Source organism: Scylla paramamosain, chromosome 1 (genome assembly GCF_035594125.1).
Source record: "Scylla paramamosain isolate STU-SP2022 chromosome 1, ASM3559412v1, whole genome shotgun sequence".
In the NCBI taxonomy this organism is placed as follows: Eukaryota; Metazoa; Arthropoda; class Malacostraca; order Decapoda; family Portunidae; genus Scylla; species Scylla paramamosain.
This window is the reverse complement of record NC_087151.1, coordinates 9,997,996-10,013,801: the sequence shown is the minus strand read 5'-3', so window position 1 is coordinate 10,013,801 and position 15,806 is coordinate 9,997,996. Positions and strand designations below refer to the sequence as shown.

Genomic DNA, 15,806 nt, shown 5'->3' with positions numbered 1-15,806 from the left:
TTTCTTCTCGTTTTCTATCGATGGTGTAGAATTTTCGTTAAACTATAACCAACCATGAAAGCACTTTTGAAAATTCTGAAATTCTAATATATTCCACTACCATTTTTTTTTTTCCATAGATGTAGAATTTTTCATAAACTATGGGAAGAATCATGAGAACCCTCTCGAAAACCCGAATCATTTCCACTAAAGCTTGTTGTAAATAGTCGAGATGGGACGTTTATGAATGCGGTCCCTGCGTTCACATCCCCACTGTACTCGTACTTCACTGCCTCCTGCAGCCTCTCTCACCTCCCCTACATTATGACCTCCTCCCTTATTTCTTACTTCCGCTGCCTCCTATTCTTCCTCCCCTTTATGACTCCCTACTGGCGGCCGCCACGCATGTGTCCTCCTTCTCCCCTTCCCCGCCAAGGCTCTGCCGTGGGGAGTCACCTTGACGCCGTGCCAGGCTGGTCGGTGGCGCCACGTCTTCTGCTACTGTTGGGTTCGGTATTGCTCGATTCGTGAACCAAGCAATCCCCAAAAGGCTTCATGACCTCGTTGTTGAGCTGTTTTTTTTTTTTTTTCTATCATTCTATGTATGCAGGCTTTTTTTCCTTTTTTTTTATTATTCAGTTTAGGTCATGGCTCTCTGGAGATATGAGATATCTAAGAGATATTCGTGGACCAAGCAATTCCCAAGGGACGTTGACCTCATTCTTGATTTTTTTTTTTTTTCATAATTCTATATATCGAAGCTTTTTCTTCTTCCTCTTTCTTGTTCATCACTTTGTACAGGTTATGACTCTCTGGAGAAGATTTGAGGCGATAGGTGGTACTTTTCTATAATAGCTACTCGTAGCTGGTGCTTGCTGCTCGTCAGATGGATGGAGGACACCGAACAACACCGTCAGTGGAAAATAAGAACAAGAAAAGTCAACGGTTGCATCATATTGGTTTTATTCATTATTCAGCACCGCATCATGACGGCAGCTGAGAGATGCTGTTGGTTTCGTTTGGAGAGTGAATTTCTGTTGTTATTATCGTACTGTAAGGTGTTAAATTCCTGAGCCTCTCTGTTAATTCACTTGTCTGTCAATTTCATTGCCTATCTGTCTACTAAAGTTGCGTTGGTAATTATCTAACCACATATGTATTTATTCAGTTATTTAAGTCAAGCTGCATTAATTTCCTTCAGTTATCTATGTATTCATCAATTTTTAAACTTTAGATACGTTGGTTAGTTTGTTAAGTCGTGTTATGTTCCTAGATTTATATTCATCCATCTAGTTATTTATTTATCTGACTTAAGTTGCGTTGATTTTTTTTTTTTTCACTTATCCATCTATTTTCCCATTTTTTAAGGCTAAGACACATGAATTAATTTAGCGGATCATGTTTGGTCTCACGATCATTACATCCCTCCAAACACAATAGTGGCGTGGCTCTAGCAGGTTCCTATCATCAATTTTATTTCCACATAGCAAGACTGCGAGGTTAATCAAGGGATCTGAAAGACGCTGGTTGGATGAATGGAGGGCGTGTGCATTACCTCCGGCGCACCCCAGTAATCACGTGGCCCTGCGCGAGGTAGCACAGGTCATGGCTGGGAGGCAGGGCGCTGGGGAAGTCAGAGAAGAGAACAGAGGAGGCAGCGTGGCTGCTGGGGAAGAGGACGGCGGCGGAGAGGCAAGAGGTGGGGGAGGACAGGGCGCTGGTGCAGGTGAGGGAGTGCTGCTCGAACCACTCCCCCTCGCCACAGCGGAACCTGCGGTGAACGGGCGTGGTGCTGGGAGTGTGCTTGGGGAAGAGCAGAGGAGGAGAGTGGTGGAGGGAATTGGGGGGTGGGACAAGAGTCATGATGCAAGGGAGTGGCTGAGGCAGGGCTGACGGTGGCCATGACAACGGTAACTAACAATTAAAGCTGCTGCTGCTGCTGCTGCTGCTGCTGCTGCTGCTGCTGCTGCTGCTACTACTACTACTACTACTACTACAACTACTACTACTACTACTACTACTACTACTACTACTACTACTACTACTACAATAATAATAATAATAATAATAATAATAATAATAATAATAATAATTATGACTTCGCAAAAAAACATATTGTACAAACCAATTTAGTTACACCTCGCAAAAAACTACTATGCACCATAATATAACCAGCCTGTGGTGGTACATCTTCCCTTATCTAAATTCTCCAAACATATAATCACTGTTATAAAGAACATACTTATCTTCATCTTCATCCACGTACATCTACTGTTTGTGTCACATTTCTTAATTAAACATGATTATAAAATACAAAGCCCTCATACAGCGAAGTTTTTGGAGTCCCTGCGGGTACAGCGACACAATCAATGAACGCAATAATAAAATAAACAAAAGTGAAGGTAAGATAAACAGAGGGTACGTACAATGGGCATGAATAGCTTGAGATTCGTAAAGGTGCCAGAAAAAAAGGGAAAAGACAAGAGAAAACAGGACTGGTGATGAAACAGATGAAGGCAAAGTAGGAAGAGGAGGAGGAAGAGGAGGCAGAGGAGGACAATGTAATGAAGCTTGGGTGATGGAACAAACGAAGGTGAAGAAAAGAAGGAAGAGAAGATGGCAGAGAAAGACAGTGTAATAAAGCTTAGTTGACTGAATAGACGAATGTGGAGAAGAGAAGGAAGAGGAGGAAATGACAGAGAAAGACAATGTAATGAGACTTGGGTGACAGAATAGATAAAGGTGAGGAAAGAAAAGGAGATAAAGGAGAATACACTAAACTTGGATGGTAAACAAATGAAGACACAGTAAGAAAAGAAAATGACAGACGATGAAAATGAGACTTGGCTGATGGAACAGACAGAAGTGGAGAAAGAGGAGGCAGAGGGGAATACATTAAGGTTTGGGTGGACACTGCATCTACTCACGTGAAGCGATACTGGGTGAGAGTGGCAGCCTCGGCAGTCCTCGCAGGGGCACACACGTGGAACATCCTGCACTGGCTCTCGGGGTCTGCGTAAAAGCCTCGCCCATAATTCTGACACCTGAGGACGAAGGGAAGGTGAGGAGATAAGAGCCATAACTGCAGTAACGAGGAAGCGGCTCTTATTACATGGCGAAATTTAACAAGACAGTAAAAATAATAAGACTGAGAAAAAACTTAATTGAATTATATGCGTTTCAAGCAGAGACAACAACTGACCATGTGGCAGTGAAATCACTATAGTTGTCTTAAAAGGAGAATAACTTGATGCTTGGAAAAATAAAATAATAATAATAATAAAACAGACATTCTGTTGAATATAAAACGTGAAAAATCTGAGAGAAAGTGGAAAACTGAAAGATGGTGTGTTAATGTTGCAGAATTATCAAGAATTTTTTTTTTTTTTCATATTCCTTCAAAAAATACCACAACACAGCAGCAGGACGTACGAGAAGGAGGTGGGGAAGCTGCCGTCGGCCAAAGTAGCGGAGGGCGGCACGGAGAAGGTCTGGAACACGCCCAGCTCAGTGTGGTCCCTGACACTCTCGATGTGGCCAGATATCTGCACCTGTGGACTGGCCTCGTTAGCATCCTGTCACTCACGGTTGAACTGAATGACTAACCTGTTATGTGACTGATTTCACTATGAAAATCTTACTTTTTACACTAATACAAAACACATTAATAAAAAGATTAAAAAAAAAGGAATATACAATAAGAATCTCGATACTTTACACACACAAAAAAACATCCCTAGATTTGTAAAACTTATTAAAAACAGAAACATTCTAACCCGTGAAACCATCCAATAAATTGCAGAGAATAAATCTACGCACATTACCACAGCGTTTCATGACGTTGGCAACCAATGGAAACCAGAAGCCACGATAAACATGAAATCTTGAGAAATTAAATAAGTTCTGCTTTGATGGCCTGAAACTTACAAATAGCTGACAGAAATTTGTGGAAAGGTAGAGGAGCCTTTAACCAGCAGTGTGACTGATGATGGTGGGATGAGAAGCAAGAGCACGAAACAAATGATAGGAGGGGCCTTTGTTATGTAGTGAAATCATGGAGACTGATGATGGGGTGATGAGAAGTCTCAAAAAGCACGAAGTAAAATCACTTACTTGCTGCGACTCCTCTACCCGCTGACTTTTACGTTCGGTCTGAACGCCTTGAACTTCCACAGCAATTGGTCCTTCTTGCATCTCTTGCCCTGTGCCCTGGTATCCCTGATCTTGTCCAAACTGCTGTGCTGAGAAACTCTGATCCATGTGGGAACTCACGCCGTAGTTCTGAGTGAGGTGGTACAACGAGGTGGAAGACGGCTCACTGGTCTTGGTGTGGGGCAGGGCAGGAGAGACGAACGGATGGTGACTTATACTGCCCTGGTTGTTGCCCTGCTGGGGAGCCTCAGAGAAGGTGGTTCGTCTATCCTGGAGCTGTGGATGCTGGGAGTGGGAGATGCCCTCATGTTGGTGCTGTGATGAGGGACTACTGGTGTCTTGTCTTTGTTGTGATAAGGGACTACTAGCCTCTTGTCTTTGCTGTGATAAGGGGCTGCTGGGGTCCTGGCGTTGTTGCTGTGACACAGGGCTGCTAGGGTCTTGTCTTTGTTGTGATAAGGGGCTGCTGGTATCCTGCTGTTGTTGCTCTGATATGGGGGTGCTGGGGCCCTGGTGTTGCTGCTGTGAAAATGAGCTGCTGAAATCTTGTCTCTGTTGTGACTGAGAGCTGCTGTTGTCTTGTCTCTGCTGTGAGATGAGACTGCTGGCGTCTTTTTGCTGTTGCTGTGAAAATGAACTGCTAACACCTTGTCTCTGCTGTGATATAGGACTGCTGGCTTCTTGACTCTTCTGTGAAATGGGGCTGCTGGCATCCTGTTGTATTTGCTGTGATACAGAGCTACTGAAGTCTTGTCTATGCTGTGATAAGCTGCTGCTGGCGTCCTGCCGGTTTTTATCACCTTGTTCTTGCTGTGAAATCCGACTTCCCTCTTCCTTCTGCTGAGAGAAATGGTCGGTGTCATCTTGGAGAGGGGAGCTGTCGTCTGCCTGACTCTGAGCAGTGGAACTCACGGTTTCTTGCCTTCTCTGAGTGTCCTGCTGCGTGTATGGAAGGGGAGGGAAACCGCCACTGACAGCAACATGGTGTGCCGGCAGCAGCTGACTATATTGGAATTCATTGCTGACACTCTGCTGGTGTGGATTAAACTGAACATTTCTACCGAAATGGCTTTCGCTTACAAAATCACTCTCTAGAAGGGCTTGAGATTGTGTACTACTGAATGCTGGCTGATGGAGTGGCAGGTGACCGCTGGATGTGTGCAGGTTTGTGGTTAGAACGTGGCCGAAGGCTGGCACGGGCACCCCCGCAGAAAACTCCCCAGGCTGGCCAACGTACGGCAGGCTCCCCAGCCTGGCCCCAGAAGCCGCCACCAGCAAGGTGCCTGCCCATATACACAAAAAAGTTGCGTCTCAAAGATTCTGAGCTTCTAGATTACAAAAATCAGTGACAGATTTTACATACTGTGGTTTATCTACAATAAATGTTGCAACAACATTTCGCATCATGAAAACAATTATGCTCACTAACTAAAAGACGAGACAAAATAATATTCTTCTGAAAGACCAATATCAGTCAATCCAAAGCTAAAAGAATTTTGTGATTATTACGAGTTAATAGTTAATTCAATTTTCTCTTTAACCTGCTCTAGAAAATAAAATATCTTATCGTACCAACCACACCCTTAAACCAAACAACCAAACACCTACATTACTATAAACTCCCTGTAACAAGAAACATATAAAATAATAAGCACTATGATGCAACAGACTGATTTCCTATGGAGTAAGAAGGTCATATCAGCTGATCTACCAAGTCCTATACACTATCTATCATCCTTGTGACCAATTACCACGCGGGACGCACTATAGACCATCTACCTAGGACTTCCCGAGTCCACAAGACCTGCAGGAGCCCTTACCTAAGAGGAGAACCTTCATGGCCAGGCGTCAGGGCAGCGTGTGAAGCAGGTTAGGATGTGTGGGGCTTATATCCATCCAGGCGATACGTACATGGTTGCCAAGCCGTGTAGCATATGGATGGGCGGCCGGGACACTTGCAGAACGTGCTGTATTGCATAACGGAGCTGATGGGCAGAGTTTAAACAGGTTAATGTAGCTGCTTTGTTTGATTTTTTTTTCTTGCGGTGCAATATGACTTGTTGCTGGGCCTTACATCAATCAGATAGGCAATCAATCAGTTAGTTCATCAGTCAGTCAGTTAGTCAGTGAGTGAGTGAGTGAGTGAGTGAGTGAGTGAGTGAGTGAGTGAGTCAGTCAGTCAGTCAGTCCATCAGTCAGTCAGTCAGTCAGTCAGTCAGTCAGTCAGTCAGTCAGTTGGTCAGTCAGTCAGTTACTTAGTCCATCACTCAATCAATCAATCAATCGATCGATCTGTCAGTCAGTCAATTAGTCAATGTTAGTCTAAGCACATTTACAAAACAGTAATGCTGCACACTTCAGTTTAACACATTTTATCCTTTATTCACTTTATTCACCAAAGATGTCAATTAATAATAATTTATTATCATCTATTTATTCATTTATTTTTGTACTCCTGAAACTTGCTTACAGATTTCAATTATAATCCACAGGACTCATAAAAAAAAAAAAAATTACGTATCAAAACGAACATTTATTAAGCACACACACACTATGAACAACAATTACTACTACTACTACTACTACTACTACTACTACTACTACTACTACTACTACTACTACTATTACTACTACTACTACTACATACTAATCCTGTTTTCCGTCACTCAACAAGGTATGTATGGAAAATGACTTGGGTGAAAAAAAAAAAAAAAAACATGCAACTGATAACTTTAGCGAGAACAGTTACATGAAACACGATGTGACAGATGGATCTCCTTCATAGTGACGGCGGAAGAAAAACCTGAAGGATAACAATGCTTCGAAAAATATCTAATCATCAGTATCGGTTTCATAGTTGAGAAGGGATCGGAAATGATGACCAGCAATCAATATATATGTGTTTTTTTTTATTTAGTAGTAGTAGTAGTAGTAGTAGTAGTAGTAGTAGTAGTAGTATAATATGTATATTAATTTTAGTCTACTTACTTCTAAATCATTAAATATTTTTACAGGCAAACAATTACTTTTTGTACCCTCCCTCTCAACAGTCATCACTAAGATGGGCCCAGACTGCAACCTGAGCTGCCTTGGCATTAGACCTTGATGCCCTGCGGCCGCCACCAACATTGCCACCACCACCACCACCACCGTCACCACCCTGGTATGTCTGACGAACCTGTAAAGGATTCACGATGGTGATGGTGGTGGTGGTGGCGTTGGTGGTGGTAGTAGACATATATAATGATTCTGTATGGATTACTATTTTTACTCCTTTTTTCAGCCTTCATTCTTTCCTTTCTTATGTATTTTTTTAGTGGTATTATTGTTTCCAAATCACACCCATTTCACTTGGCAGACGTAACTGTTATTTCTATTTTCCTGGTATTCATCGTATACTTCACTGCTATATGCGTCAATACCGTTGCTACGTACTTGATTTATTGAAAGAATCATTTAGGAAACATACACAGAGAGCAGCTAGATTAGGTTTGGTAAGATTATAGACATAAGAACAACTGCGACGCTAAGACGTATAGAGCAATAAATTATCATACTCCTATATTATAAGGAAGAAATACGGTTTCATCTCGCAGAGTGGGACGGGTGTCTTTCTCCGAAATTTGTCCATAACTAACATTAGGATTTTTCCATGCACGCCACTCTTCTAACATAAAATGTTAGCTGTGGTAGTCAAACAGACGATTTTATCTTTATTTCTTCTTCCCATATCTAACATTATAACTTTTCCATGTAAGTTGCAAATTTTTCTTCTAATACAAATGTACCTGTAATAGTTTTAATGCCACATCAGACCATATTCCCAAATGTTTCGGCTTATCTCGATTTCTTCCAGATCATACATTTCGCCTCGCAGAGCAGCTCGGGTTATTATAGCTTATTTCATTACCAGACAAGGCGCCATAAGACCTCACTGCTGCAGCGTCAATTAATTTCAATCATTCAACTTAATCATTTCATCAGCTCTGTCACAGTAATGGTGAGGTCAAAGGGCACGCGAACACAGCATCGCTGCCTATGATGATGTCATGCTCGCGCTCGCTGACTGGTCTGCATGTTCCCATCTAGTTCGGAAACGTGCGGCAATCTTAACGTTGTATTTCTAACAAAATCCTCCATTAATTATGATGTACCTGACTCTCCACGTAAAAATAATCTGGTATCTTAGAATTTAATAATGGTTTCAGTTGTATTTCTAACAAAACCTTTAATTAGTACCACACTAAGTAAAAATAATCTGTAATCTGCTATCTTAAAATTAAATAATGGTTTCGGTTGGAAGAAAAAACTAAAGATGTCACAAATTTTAAAAACAAGAATACGTAGATCGATCGGCGAGCGAGGCCATCAGTCAGTGACAGGATTAGCATGTTCCCGTACTCAAAGGTGACAAAATCACCGTCACAGACTCTGCGAAACAATTATGTAAAAAATAATACGAACCCTTGCCCACAGGTTCTGCCAGTACACTAAGGTAAGCAGATATTATTACAAGTGCACTCCTTCATCTCACGTCCAGATAGGTTCACTCCGTTCTGAATCGTGCCCATTACTCATGCAATCCGCGTTACAATCAAATAATTTTCACGCTGACGGGAAGATGTCATAGGAATGAGAATTGTAAGGCACGAGATCATCAACAATGTCACCATCGAGTCCACTGCATAACATTCCCTATCTTCTCCATTCATCTCAATTGGTCGTTCTACTTACGACCACCACAGCAAAACTCCATATCTCGGGCCAGCTTCAATCTTTTCCTACGCTACCAATCTTTCCGTCATTACAACTCTTTGCCATACTATCGCTAAGTTGCCATATTTAAATTGAGTATTCTTTGTTCAGCGCATGGGGTGTTTTGCTCATGTCCACTTGTTTCTTTTAATTGTATTTTTTTTAATATTTATCAAGTATTCATTATTTCTGCACGTAATTTGCTGTAAAAATAAATTTACCACTCCTTTAATTCGATTTGAAAATATTTATTATTCTTTGTTTGCGTCGACAAATAATCCAACCCCTCCCCCCCTCTCTCTCTCTCTCTCTCTCTCTCTCTCTCTCTCTCTGTACGGTCCCCGCGGCAAGGACAGGTGTGTACTTACATCCTCGTATACATGACCCTGCCGGGTGAGTGTCGAGTTGTTGCGGGTTCCCAGACAGATGCCCACGAGACCCGTGCTACCAGTAGGACTCGCCGGCACTTCACCCCTATTACTCATCCTCATCACATCCCCTTCCTCACCCGAGTGCCTTTTCCCTACCAAGACTTCTCGTGCTCTTGTCCTTTTTTGTATAATATATATATATATATATATATATATATATATATATATATATATATATATATATATATATATATATATATATATATATATATATATATATATATATATATATATATATATATATATATATATATATATATATATATATATATATATATATATATAGATATATATATATATTATATATATCCCGTCAGTCATTCTCACCATATCGTACTAAATTATTTCACCAGGAGAGAGAGAGAGAGAGAGAGAGAGAGAGAGAGAGAGAGAGAGAGAGAGAGAGAGAGAGAGAGAGAGAGAGAGAGAGAGAGAGAGAGAGAGAGAGAGAGAGAGAGAAATTTCAATGTAGAAAATAAATAAAATAATAATTACATGTAAAATAATAAAAAGAAGAAATTATTTATTAACTAATTAATAGAACCTGATTCCAACACAAGTTGACAGTCAAGTAGTGAGATGAGAAGGAAGGTGGTGAGTTGTATGACAGTGGGTGACTAAAAAGTGACAAGTTCGCTAAGCCCAGTAAATACACACACCACCATCAGTAACCTCTTTTCATCATTAAGGTGTAGTAATATTAACAAGAATGAGAACGAGACAGGCTGGGATATAAAAGTACACGTATATAAAATGCCATAAAAAGCAGGTTGATGTGAAGGACGAGTCTGCATAGGAATACCGAACCAAGGTGATGATTCATGATGTGAGGCAAGTAAGGTTTAGCATCAGAAGGGAAATAAACTAAATAATGCACGAGTGGGACATAAGGTTATATTAAAAAGAAAAAATGCAGATGATTGCATCATTGGTACAATAAATGACACGTTTTGCTCAATTAACTTCACCCCAAGAAATCTTTAAAAAAGTTCTGGTATTAGAAATTGTTATTTAGTCCATGGACTTAAACAAAAAAGAAGAATCATACTTTTTTTGTGGGGGGAATATCTTTTTTTTTTTTATCAGGTGAGATTTTTCATGTATGCGTGTGTGAGGGATTTCAATAAGTACAGGTTGCTCCTTATAATTTTTTTCAAGTTTATCTAGGGAAGTGTGGTAGAGTAGTATGTGTAATTCTTTGGTTAACTTTCATCAGCCAAAATTCCAACTTTTTAACATTTATTTATTCATTCATTTCTTTCATCTTTGGATTTACTTGGATGAAGTTGAAGGTAGATGTGCTATTCATTAATTTATTATTTTATTCATTCTTTGAGATTCCACTCGGAAAAAAATTTTTAGAAAAGTATCAAATTCTATTTTTCTTTTTTCATTTATTCTTTTTAATCTTCTTTGACTTTCTGCATTCATGAATTTTTATAGGGTACTGCTTATAGCATACCAAAATTCAAAATTTATTATGCAGCCTTCCTTATCTTCCTTCAAGGAATTACCTAAAATAGATGATACGTACAATTATACTAAACTCTCAGGAAATACAAGAGGTCATGTAAAAGTTGAAAAGAATTATTTGATGGAAAAAAAATTGTGTTCATTTAGAAGCATAGAAATCTTCTATATATCTACCACCATGCCAGAAATTCCATATGGATGTCTCATACAAGAAATACTTAATAACATATAACTAAACTAAATCATACACAAGTAGATATGGAGATTGGGACAGCATGTGGATTCCAAAATGCTACTACTGTAGATAAATACAATCAGGTAAACACACACTAGCACAAACAAACAAAAAAAGAAAAGAAATAAATAAAGATGGTGTTAGAGTGATCCCAATGCATATGGACCTTAGGCCATACTATCCATATAGTTAAGATGTACCTGAGACTCAAGTGTTTCCTTTGTCTGTCAGTGAGTCCCAATGGCTCCTAAATGGCTCAGCTGGACAGTCACTCAGAGTATTCAAGGTCTCACCTACCTGCTGGGGAGAGAGGCTGGTGGTGGTGACTTCTGGTAAAAACATAGCAGATAAATCTATGCTAAAACTAATGTAATGCCCCTTCTAATACTCCTCTTAGGAGTATCATAGAAACATATCATCAAAAGAGCAGCCAATGGAAGATCAGATGGGGACTGAACTCCTAGCAGGACAATGCCAGAAGTTTGATCTCATGTTATCTAGATGATCATCAAGGTCCAAGTGGATTTTGGTCGGACTTGAATGTCCTGCCACTACACTAACTAAATGTTTCATGACTTGAGAGAAATACTGTGCTGATAGCAGAGTAAGCAAGGGAATAAGAAGAGATTAACATCTTTATGTAGTAAGGCTTCAGTTCACAAACACACGCATTATCTCAGACCTAAATAACAACTTTTCATACTTGAAAGGGAGATCTGCTTTCCCTTGTAATAAAGCTAAAAGCCAGCAGAATACACATTGGGAGACAAAGAGAGGAGAGTGTAAGCAGAATGAAAGATCAGGTGACAATTTCACTTTTCAATGCTAAGTTATGAGTTGCCAACAAAAGAGATCACCGAAAGCAGCATGAAAGGAAACACTGATAGATTTTTAGTTTATCTGCTATGAGTTGGGTTGTGACTGATAACACAAATCACTCCCATGGAAAATTTCTTCATCCTACAGAATATCAAAGCAGCACTAATCACATTATCACCTCAGCAATCCTGCCTATAGTATGCAGCAGCCAAGCAGACAATCCACAAATTAGCAACTGTCACCCTCTGTCTCATGTGTCCCTCCACCAGTCTGTACTCCTCTTTCAGCTTCCACAAGGCAGTCTCTCATTCCATGTACTAACTGTATTGCCACCTAAGGAAACAATTACTGTGAGAAGGCTGTGCCTCCTCCCAAAACATGTATCCATCCTTATCTATATGGTAGTACTACATATGTATACAGGGAGGAGGCATTAGACACCTGCTGAAAAGATAATTACTCCCAGTGAAGTCTAAAACAGTTCAGGGGGTGCTGTGAACTTATCATTAAACCCAGCTGTGACCTCACTGAACATTTCCCTTTGTGTCTCACAATACAAGGGGGCAGTCACAACTCTCTTCCTCCACACAAAACTACAAGCACCTAATAACACACACACCCTTCACTCAAAAATTTAAAAATCATCATGGTGACTCCTACACCAGCCTCGGAGTCCCCATCTGGGGAGGGGACCATAAATGTCCCCAGGTCGGACTGCCTTTCTGTCAACAACCGTAACTGCTTGACACCCCCCCTCAACTTTTTCTTCGTATAACTTCTGCAACATTCGTGGTCTAAGATCTAATTTTCAGTCTGTAGAACACCACCTCTCCTCTTCTAAACCTCTTCTTTTCCTCACTGAAACTCAGGTGTCTGAGGCAACTGACAGTAGCCCCTTTTCTGTTCCCTCCTACTTTCTCTATCCTCTTTTTCGATCCAAAGCTGGATGTTGCATTTATGTGCACAAAGATTTAACCTGCTCTCATGCCTACACTCTTGAATCTTCCGAGTTTTCCACCATCTGCCTACAACTACAGAGTCATTCTCATACTAAATTTATCTGTGCTATATACCTCTCACCTAACTCCTCTGAGTATAAGAAATTTTTTGACTACTTAACTTCCAAAGTGGAGCACATTCTGACCCTCTTCCCTTTTGCAGAGATCTCCATTCTTGGAGACTTCAATGTTCACCACCAGCTTTGGCTTTCCTCTCCCTTCACTGACCATCCTGGTGAACTAGCCTTCAACTTTGCTATCCTCCATGACCTAGAGCAATTGGTGCAACACCCTACTCGTATTCCTGACCGTCTTGGAGATACGTCCAACATTCTTGACCTTTTCCTGACCTCTAATTCTTCTGCTTATGCTGTCACCCTTTCTTCTCCATTGGGCTCCTCCAATCACAATCTCATATCTGTATCTTGTCCTATCGCTCCAATCCCTCCTCAGGATCCCCCTAAGCGAAGGTGCCTCTGGCGTTTTGCCTCTGCTAGTTGGGGTATTTTGCTGACTTTCCTTGAAATGATTACTGCTTCCGTGTCAGAGACCCATCTTTGTGTGCTGAGCGCATAACAGAGGTGATAGTGTCTGGCATGGAGGCGTACATTCCTCACTCCTTTTCTCAACCTAAACCTTCCAAACCTTGGTTTAACACAGCTTGTTCTCGTGCTATACATGATAGAGAGGTGGCCCAAAAAAGGTACTTAAGCCTTCGATCACCAGAATCTCATGCACTTTATATTTCTGCCCGGAACCATGCCAAGTCTGTTCTCCAACTAGCCAAAAACTCCTTCATTGCCAGAAAGTGTCAAAACCTTTCAAGATCTAACTCCCCTCATGACTTCTGGCATCTAGCCAAAAATATCTCCAATAACTTTGCTTCTTCTTCCTTCCCTCCTTTATTTCAACCAGATGGCACCACTGCTATCACATCTATTTCTAAAGCTGAATTCTTCACTCAAACCTTTGCTAAAAACTCTACCTTGGACGATTCTGGGCTTGTTCCTCCCTCTCCTCCACCCTTTGACTACTTCATGCTATCTATTAAAATTCTTCGCAATGATGTTTTCCGTGCCCTTGCTGACTTAAACCCTCGGAAGGTTAGGTAGATGTTGACAGACAGAGCTGAAAGAGTTTGACTAGGCAAGGTGCAAGAACGGAAGCACAGTTTCGGAGAACAATAGGAGGGACCCCATCAGGTCCAAAAGACCTGATGGGGTCCCTCTACCTTTCCTTCTTGCTGGAAGTTTGCCTACATTCAACCTGTTCCTAAAAAGGGTGACTGTTCTAATCCCTCAAACTACCGTCCTATTGCTTTAATTTCCTGCCTATCTAAAGTTTTTTAATCTATCCTCAACAGGAAGATTCTTAAACATCTATCACTTCACAACCTTCTATCTGATTGCCAGTATGGGTTCCGTCACGGCCGCTCTACTGGTGATCTTCTGGTTTTCCTTACTGAGTCTTGGTCATCCTCTTTTAGAGATTTTGGTGAAACTTTTGCTGTTGCCTTGGACATATCAAAAGTTTTTGATAGAGTGTGGCACAAAGCTTTGATTTCCAAACTATCCTCCTACGGCTTCTATCCTTCTCTCTGTAACTTCATCTCAAGTTTCGTTTCTGACCGTTCAATTGCTGCTGTGGTAGCCAGTCACTGTTCTTCTCCTAAATGTATTAACAGTGGTGTTCCTCAGGGTTCTGTCCTGTCACCCACTCTCTTCTTATTATTCATTAATGATCTTCTAAACCATACTTCTTGTCCTATCCACTCCTACGCTGATGATACCACCCTGCACTTTTCCACGTCTTTTCATAGACGTCCAATCCTTCAGGAGGTAAACATTTCATGCAGGGAAGCCACAGAACGCTTGACTTCTGATCTTTCTAAAATTTCTGATTGGGGCATAGCAAACTTGGTATTGTTCAATGCCTCAAAAACTCAATTCCTCCATCTATCAACTCGACACAACCTTCCAGACAACTATCCCCTCTTCTTCAATGACACTCAACTGTCCCCCTCTTCTACACTGAACATCCTCAGTCTGTCCTTTACTTATAATCTGAACTGGAAACTTCACATCTCATCTCTAGCTAAAACAGCTTTTATAAGTTAGGCGTTCTGAGACATCTCTGCCAGTTTTCTCACCCCCTAGCTGCTAACTCTGTACAAGGGCCTTATCTGTCCATGTATGGAGTATGCTTCACATGTCTGGGGGGTTCCACTCATACTGCTCTTCTAGACAGGGTGGAATCAACAGCTTTTCGTCTCATCAACTCCTCTCCTCTAACTGACTATCTTCAGCCTCTCTCTCACAGCCACAATGTTGCATCTCTAGCTATCTTCTACTGCTATTTTCATGCTAACTGCTCTTCTGATCTTGCTAAATGCATGCCTCCCCTCCTCCCGCGGCCTCACTGCACAAGACTTTCTTCTTTCTCTCACCCCTATTCTGTCAACCTCTCTAATGCAAGAGTTAACCAGTATTCTCAATCATTCATTCCTTTCTCTGGTAAACTCTGGAACTCTCTGCCTGCTTCTGTATTTCCACCTTCCTATGACTTGAATTCCTTCAAGAGGGAGGTTTCAAGACACTTATCCATCAGATTTTGACTACTGCTTTGACCCTTTTATGGGACTAGCATTTCAGTGGGCATTTTTTTTTTATTTGATTTTTGTTGCCCTTGGCCAGTGTCCCTCCTACACAATAAAAAAAAAATAAAATTAAAAATAAAAAAAAAACTGCCACCACAACTCTAACCAGTCATTTCTCAATCCCAAGAACTGTCATATCTTTCCTTGAAGCATCATGGAAACAAACTGATATGAAAGTAGGATGACTCAAGTGTGAGAGGCTTTTACCCAAGACCAAACCTCTTTCAGGACACTCACAGAAACACAAGTCCAACGTCTTTCTCAATTAAATCAAGAGGATCACCAAGACCCAAGCAGATTTTAGTTAA

The 15,806-nt window shown here is 40.9% G+C and overlaps 1 protein-coding gene across 1 annotated transcript; it reads right to left on the bottom strand.

Annotated features, from left to right (window-relative positions):
• Positions 1-924: 924 nt before the first annotated feature.
• LOC135100004 (putative uncharacterized protein DDB_G0271606) lies at positions 925-11,304 on the bottom strand. The gene is made up of 6 exons (XM_064002826.1): positions 11,226-11,304; positions 5,952-6,116; positions 4,093-5,414; positions 3,412-3,530; positions 2,907-3,023; positions 925-1,750 (listed from the first exon to the last, which is right to left on the bottom strand). The coding sequence occupies exons 2-6, from the start codon at positions 5,968-5,970 to the stop codon at positions 1,531-1,533; spliced, it is 1,797 nt and encodes a 598-aa protein (XP_063858896.1). The 5' UTR covers positions 5,971-6,116; positions 11,226-11,304; the 3' UTR covers positions 925-1,530.
• Between the last annotated feature and the right edge of the window lie 4,502 nt (positions 11,305-15,806).

What these genes read in the sequence shown, in the direction of transcription:
- LOC135100004 (XM_064002826.1), bottom strand. An exon ending in GGGTAGAGGAGTCGCAGCAA is followed by an intron (nt 3,531 to 4,092) that starts GTAAGTGATTTT and finishes GCCAGTCCACAG; the next exon opens with GTGCAGATATCTGGCCACAT. An exon ending in AGCTTCCCCACCTCCTTCTC is followed by an intron (nt 3,024 to 3,411) that starts GTACGTCCTGCT and finishes CTTCGTCCTCAG; the next exon opens with GTGTCAGAATTATGGGCGAG.